The 8,134-nt window shown below is 42.2% G+C and overlaps 1 protein-coding gene across 1 annotated transcript in view; it reads right to left on the bottom strand.

The window, feature by feature from the left end:
- Positions 1 to 4,864, bottom strand: part of galnt10 (UDP-N-acetyl-alpha-D-galactosamine:polypeptide N-acetylgalactosaminyltransferase 10 (GalNAc-T10)) — a 61,295-nt gene extending 56,431 nt beyond the window's left edge. Inside the window, exon 1 of the mRNA XM_029447654.1 lies at positions 4,617 to 4,864. Coding sequence (XP_029303514.1) covers positions 4,617 to 4,775 — 159 coding nt within the window. The 5' untranslated portion in view covers positions 4,776 to 4,864. The remainder of the gene's footprint in view (positions 1 to 4,616) is intronic.
- Between the last annotated feature and the right edge of the window lie 3,270 nt (positions 4,865 to 8,134).

Consider the following 8,134-nt stretch of genomic DNA (forward strand, 5'->3'; position numbering starts at 1 on the left):
CCTGGGAATTGAAAATGGGGCTGAAGCGGTTTATTCAGACAACCAGTTTGTTCTGGAGTAATAATTTGCCCGGAAACCTGCAGTTCAACAAGCCGCGACTTCTGAGGCAGAAATGAGAAATTAAAAAGATATTCTTACAACATTGTTTTTAGCTGGGATTTCACCTTGTCCTCAGATGTTCTACATCTCTGTTTACTTTGAGCTCTGCTCATTAATAAGACCAGACTGTTGCTCAACGACCTTCTTCTGGTTCTAAAAGCAATGTATAAGTGTGTATGTGTGTGTACTGTACATGTGTCAGAAGGGAACCGCACAAGGTCCAGTCGTGATGAATGAACAGTAATAAAGCCTACAGTGTGTGGCTCATAAATGTAGCCTGCAGTATAGAGAAGCCGGTATGATTCTCATTTCTCTGTGACGGGGCCGTGAATCTCAGCCAACTTTCCTTTACGAGAGCCCACTTTATCTTCGGGACTTTTATCACAGAGGAGTACAAACAGTTAGTAAGGAGGAAAACCCAGCGACAAGTTGCCCCAAAAACCTGGATCATCCTCGCTTTAGCCGAGATATTTCCAATACGACTGACGTTGCGCTCTTGAATTTAATCAAGAATGATTGTGATTGGTGGTTTGCTGTGCATGCAGAGCAACACACTCTAACGACCTGTAAGTATGCCTAAATCATGTTTTATCAGACAGACTTCTATTGAAATTATTCATGGCAAATGTTCCTTTTGGTTCAAGCAGCCAAAACAGTTGTAGCATGACAATGCAATGTGCCCATATGCAATGTGAAGTAAGGTAAATAAACATATATACCTTACTTGCCATTGCATATGGGCACATTGCATTGTCGAGGCTGAAACGATATATTGTGCTGCCCTAATTGACCCCATTTTCTCAGTCGTATGAAGCATCACTAATTCATGCCGGTTCTATCCGTAACAGCCTTACAATAAAAAGCCAGAATCGGTTACTTTGGCTGGGAGGCCTCGACAGTGAAGCAGCTGTTGGAAGAGTTAAAGTCACTCGAGGCAGCTTAGCTGTGGTACATTTGAACCCCAAAGTTAGAAGTTTGTCTAAGCATGGCCAACATTTGGACCATTGTTCACCTTATCTTTGTTAGAAAATGACATTTACAACATGAACTTTTAAGGAAAAGTGCAGAAGAAAGAGGCTCAAACCTCTACTAACACAGTCACAGTGCAGTCTGCCAGGGTAAAAAGTCAGATCTGAACCGAGACCGTGCTCACCCCGCCCTGTTAGGGAATAGCAAAGTGTTTCCCTAAGTCACAGGAAAAGCAGCTCAAAGAAATCCTGATGCATTTCAGTGTGACAGTGAAAGACGTCAAGAAGAAGTCAAATGTAAGCCAACTACGAACTAACCACTTGTGAACCACGAAGACATGTATTTAAACAACTACCATACAATGTTTAGTTTAAGTGCAATATGACCAAAACACTAGTCTTGCTCTTCTCTCACACGTTTAAAATATGTAACACAATAAGAGGCTCAACTGGTCTTAAGTGTGGTGATGAAACCCCTGCATGCTTAACTCAGACTGGATGAGGAATCAGAAAGCTTTGGGAAGTTTGCGTAAATGCAATTTGCATAAGTCTTTTTGGCTTTTGTCAGAACATGCATGCATCTCAGCCCATTGGCTGACACTGTGTCCAATCGCTCCCACAGTTAGCTGGGCAGCACAGCAGGTCAGACTAAAGAGGCCTCTTTCTAATTCTACCCACTGCTCTCATCTTCTCTAATCTACACTTAACCTGAGCTGCAGGAGCAGGCATGAGGATGCTGATTCACCTCTGCTTCAACAGGCGTCCTTAATAAGAGACGGGGAAAGGTGCAAATTGCCTTTCTGTCACTGTCACGGTGGGGAAGATCTGAGGCAGCTCATGTTTGCTAGAGTAGTATGAAATACTCCTTCAGGCACCATATGCACGGGCACATGATTACAGCTACTAGTACATAGGTGTATTAGATACAGTAGTGTTAGCAAAGCACAGAGGGTCAAGCCCTCAGAGAGAGTTGAGTCAGGAGTTCAATCAGCAAGTTGTGAAAGCTAAAGCCCCAGTGACAAGTTACGAAAGTACACGTGCAGCAGGCAACAGCTGGACCAAGAGCGCCAACGCAAAGTGAAAACATCGATACATAGCCGTTATCGAGCGGTGCTAGCTACGTAGCCTTGCCGAGTGTGCGGTCAATAGAGCGAAACGCAGTAGCCTTAAATGCCAATATCTTATCGTGATGAAACTTTTGATTTACGCTGCTAGAGAACAGGTGCATAAGTTGCTCGTAAGCTTTAATGTGCTATATATTTCCCATAGCGTCCTTGCCTGAAATAAAGACCTTCAGAGGAAACATACCATTAATCTTCAAGGGAAAAGTGCATACGTGCTATATCACACAGCAAAGGCCAATTGCATTTTGAATCATAAATAAACAGAAGTAATGATGACAGGTGAGTCGATGTTGCCAAATGTCATCTTTGTTTGCTTTAAGGAAGGAATGGGGGAACACCTTGTTCGAGGTTTATCCTGTTTGTGGTTGTACACTCCCTTTAAAGGCTCCTTCGTTATCGTCTCCAATAACACTTAGAAGTTGGCCTCAGCTTTTTAGTCTTTAGTCTTTAGGTTGACAGCTGCTATCACAGTTTGCTAATATGTAACAGGCGTTTCCCGGCCTTGTGTTTGTCCTTTAATCCCATTCATAACATCTCCTGTCAAAATATCAAATCCAAAAACTTGAGCTGAGAAAAGTAATCCTTGGAGAGGATCTGTGCCAAATAAGCTGCTTTATCATTCCCACAATTCGGCAAGCAAATTAGCTTTCGCTGCTGATAACAACAAGACATCACTGTGGACTTTTGGGGATCCACAGTAGGGTGGGGATTTGTCAACATTTACAGACTAAATGATGAATTGATAATGGAAATAATTGTTTACAGAGCTATTTGATACATTATTATAGAGCGATTCTGCCTGAAGGGATACGTGTAAAAGGGTATTTTATAAGAAAAGCTCGAGCATCAAAACGGTCTTAACTTGGTCCTAAACTTCTACAATCCTTCTAGTCACGCAAGTTTGCTCGATTTGGACAAACACCACCCACCATCCAAAGCTCACACTAACACACACAAACACACATACTATCAGTGAAAGCCTCCTTTCAGCAGATGTGCCTCATTTGAATTAGAGGAGCGACTATTGTCTGCTAAATAGGGTCCGTTTTGGTGAGGTTTTTGAATTTGTATGTGGACCAACTAAACAACACACCCAGCTACAGCGTGTGCGTCTCACTTATTCATCTTTTACTTTCAAGACTTTCGTATTGATTCAATTCAAGCCACAGCTAACCATTGTTCCTCAAAAAAATAAATAGAAGTCAAACCTTGAAAACCCTGACCACAAAGTTATTCAAAAATCTTCTTTACTGCTGGCACAGACATATTCTCTCCCCTGCTCGGAGTTGATTTTAAACATTAAGTGCAACTTATTCACTTCAACCAAAGAAAGATGGCAACAGCAACTTCTCCTTCTCTGTGTTGTGTGACACAAGGACAAATATTAATACTCTATGAATGAATTAAATAAGAGGAAATAACACGTATATAGATAAATACAACTGTGTGGTATCAGATGTGTCCTACAAGATGAGCAGAGATAAAATGCTTTCGCTGTAAAATTCATTTGAAGGAATACAATTGTATATGTCTTTAACAAAGTAACAAGTATTTATGTGTGAGAAACACAGTGGCCTACAGTACTTTACTTTTGCAGCATGATATGAAACCGTTTCACTTTCACTAGAAGATGTACTCTACACAGAATAACTTGTATTATTGAAGGATTAGTTAATCAAGTTAAAAAAACAATTTTAATAATAAAAAATAAAAAAAGCCAAACTTTTCCAGCATCTTAAATGTGAAGATGTTCTGCTGTTTTATATAACTATAATTTGAATATATTTGATGTCTTGTATTATTGGCTAGTTTAGGCATGAGCAGTTCCTGTTTGATAATTGATAATAAAAAGGCATTACTTGCTTACAATAATTCTACAGGTGCTTTATTATGCTGCTATTAAAATATGAGCCAATGGCCACGTGAATACATAACCAGGAAGCTGACCCCTTTGTTGAACCTGTCAACCTGTGAACGCAGCACGCGCTCCCCGCTTCACATTTTTTGACAACTTCCTGAAGTGTGTGTTATTGAAACTTTACTGCGACGCCCAGGTCTGTTAGCTACGTGGCTCCCTATTTATTCACCCAGGCCGCTGTAACTAATGACCTGCCATGCTTGCACAGTGCTAAAAAGAAGATCCATTTTGTAAATCACATCACACACACACAGTATGGGAATGTAAATGTTGGTGGTATTGGGAGGGGGTAAGCTGTTGAGGCGAGCACAGAAGCACGGGGGGGGGGGGGGGGGTGGAAGTAACGTTACGCAGGGTTTCAATCTCTGCTAACACTGCATCGACCAAACTTGAAGGATTTCTTGGAGGATACCGTCACCGTTGTTACACGGCGAGACAACCGACAAACAGCGGACAGCCATAAAAGACCTCCCCGCTGCACTGAGCCACCCACGGCCGAGCTCTTACCTGTATCTGGGGGATGGCGCCCGGACCGTCCACGGTCTCGGGCGAGTTGTCGAACACCCGGTCCCTGTACAAAGACCACAGCCCGACGTTGGGGAGGAAAAGAAGAGCCGCTATGAGCAGTCCGGCGAACTGCAGCAGCCTCTTCTCCTTCCGCCTCATCTCTCTGGGAGAAAAGCTTTGAGAAGCAGCGGCGGTGGAAACTAGCAAGCCCCGAACCCCCTGCTTTTCCAAGCGGAGACAACTTTCAGTCTGACTGGGGGACGGACACCGGCGCTGTGACGCTCCACGCACGGCTGCGAGCTCCGCCGCTAGGGGGAGCGAACCTCTGCACTTCAGCCAGAGCACGAGTGAGGAGGAGGTGGAGGGTCACCCAGCAGAAGATTCTTTTATTTTATTTTTTTAAAGGAATGTAAAGTCTTTTAAAAATCTATTGCGTTTCCCCATGTGTGAACATAGCCATTCCTTTACACAGGAACATGGACAAATAGCCTGAGCAAAGTGAAACTGCCATCATAAAAAGTTATATGACTGCCTGACGACTTGTGCTGCCTTCAAATGCACCTCGGAAATAAGACCGGGGCATAACCAGGGCAGAGACACCTCTATCAAGTAACCTAAATCCGCCCTGGAAAATGGCAAATGTATGTATTTAAGCTGGATAGCATATGGAAACCACTTGATTTTAATTATTTTGAATCACTTGAACTGAAACCATTGTTTTTATGAATAGAAATGGACAATTCCTTCAGGGTGACTGAGATTAGGCCCATCATAAAACACATAAAGTTACAACCTTCAACTCCTGTCAGATCTTATTAGGTGGACTTTCCTGTAACTGTTTAACTAAACGTGTTCACCAATAGGGCTTTTCTACATCTTAATTTACATTTAGGGTAGATGCGGCAGATCCCATGTTTTGCAAATATATTCTGGCACTTTGTTCAATGAGTAAGTAGAGGGAACCGGCTTTCACCCACATCGAGTGGCCACACCATTCAAAAGGTGGCGTTTCTGAATGGATGGAGCTGCAACTTGGGGAGAAAAACAAAACAAAGAAGAAAGGTGTTCATTACTTGGAGAATCCAGTATGTAGAGCTTGTTCTGGAGGCCCATGGTAGAGCAGCACCTTACTAAGATACATCAGTTAAAGTAACTCACCTGCTTGAAAAGTGTCGCTTTGTGTTACGTCTCTTTCTCTTTAACCTTCAGCCGTCTTTAAAATCTCCGGCCTGAATACTTTATGAATCCGTTTGTGCAGTTGATTGCGCAACATCTCTTTAACATTTAAGCAGTGTTCGTGAATGCACAAAGGCAGATGCTGACTGAGTTGTGTTTGCAGCAGGGAATAAACGTGGTGACTTCTGCATTTAGTGATATCACGTGAAAACACTCCATACAAAATGTGTGCCGTACAAAGTCTGTCGCACATTGCAGTGGGATTGTTGTGCTGGGTTCTCCTGCTTTTGTCACAACACCTGGTTGATGTTAAAGCATGCAAAGCTGTTTGGTTTGTGCAATACAAAACCTGCTGCTCAGTAACCACTCTCAACCCCTGGATGTTTCAATAAATGAAAAAAAAAACATTAACCTGTTTTAACACACATGATATCTCAGTAATAAGCCAATTTCCATAGTGAAACATTTCACTTACCCAAAATTAAATCTCACTGCAATCAAGATTAGAAATATCAAAAGAAATGTGCTGAACAGCAAACTGAAGAAGGTATTTACTGCCTCAATTAGGTCCAAAACAACAACCATCTGTTCCATCAGGTCTCTCCTGCTGACCCTTCAACACAGCTGAGCCAGAGCCAGCAGCGGAGGAAATCTAGCTTAATTGTGTCTTTAATGGAAATACAAGCCGACACCAACATCTATTTTGTAAGCACAGAACAAAGCCTGCAGTGTTTCTGTTGTGAACTGGCTGTTAGCACGTGTCACTTCATTACCATACATATTTATTGTCGGTGGAGAAATGTTTTGGATTCAGAGGCTGAACATTGAGTGGTTTTTCAATCAAAATCAAAGTCTTGAAAGATTTTCAAAAGCAAAAAACACAGCTTTAATTATAATGTACTTAATTAACAAGCTGCGTAAAGTGAAAATGATAATATGTAATGACAACTATTGCCAGCAGATTTACTCAGCTGCAGCTAATCAACATTAAATCTATGAGGTGGCCAAGCAACCCAAAAGAAACAGTACTGTCTGTACCATGTAATACCTATTCTGCAGACGTGTGTTACGACGCCGACACAGGGAAGGAAGACTCAATTGCACGACTCCAGACACAAATGTAAAGTGTAAACAAAACTTTACTTCAATAAAACAAAATCTTAACTCAAAGCGCTCACTAGGAGGATAAACAAAACCACACTGGTACTTGGGAAACTGGAAATTACACTTGCTATGACAAGAATATGACCAGACGAACTGGCACAAGACGAGGGGAGACAGGAGAATTTATACAAGAGGTGAGGGGGAACAGGTGGAAACAATCAGGGGCGGGGCAGACGCTGACGATGGTGGGAACCCACACAAGGACAGGAAGTAAATACAAGACGTGACACAAGGGAGGTGAACTCTACAAAATAAAACAGGAACACAAATCCAGAGTCATGACATCGTGCTCCTGAATAATTTCCTTAAATTGCTCCTCACTGCTTGTGGTCTGTGAATTCACTGAAAAAAGCAGGGGGTTTTTTTATACATGTGACATGACACGCTTTTCCTTTTTTAGGAACATAGGAGGCAGGACAAGGTGGTTTGGTTTCGTACAATTAACCCATTCGAATAATGATCTCCTCCACAGACATCCACAGCAGGTAAAGACTGGACTTCACGATCCTCCAATTCATTATTTTTGTCACTTGCCAGTTTTTTGGCAAATCACTGCAGAGCTTTAATTTGCGTCAAGGTAAACATGGGTATTCATGGCCCCCCTCCATGCACGTTGGCGTCCTTTGGCTCCAAGCGAAGCGGAAGTCTCTGTAAACAAGGACTAATGACAGGGAGGAAATCCAGAGGCAGTTAGTTGGCTTTAACACAAAATTGCAAGTACATTTTCAAATCTATCTATGCTCCTGCCAAAAACGACCAGACTCCATTGTCAAAACAGTCATTTTACCTCGCGGAACACGGGTTATGTTGTAGGTGTACCCTTTAAATGGATAAGTACCTCATATAACTCCACTTCAAAACATTCAAACTATCCTTTTAATATTTTCACTTTCTGTTGACACCCAGGAAATAAATGAGAATGTTTAATGTTGCTTCACTGAAGGACAACAGTAAAGAATGAGAAGAGGGTAAAGTGATGTCTTTTCATTTTCTTAATGGGATGCCCTGGTCTATGCCCGGTGACTTTCTTTTCTAAAGTGTTTGCTGTGTCAGTGTTAAACCTGCTGCCAGCTAGCACCACACCACTGCTACTTGCATGTCTCTGCGCACAACCTGCAGAGTTATGGATATAAGAAGTGAAATCAATGTGAGTCGAGACAAAGCAGTGTGAAACACGC

Source organism: Cottoperca gobio, chromosome 14, assembly GCF_900634415.1.
Source record: "Cottoperca gobio chromosome 14, fCotGob3.1, whole genome shotgun sequence".
Classification (NCBI taxonomy): Eukaryota; Metazoa; Chordata; class Actinopteri; order Perciformes; family Bovichtidae; genus Cottoperca; species Cottoperca gobio.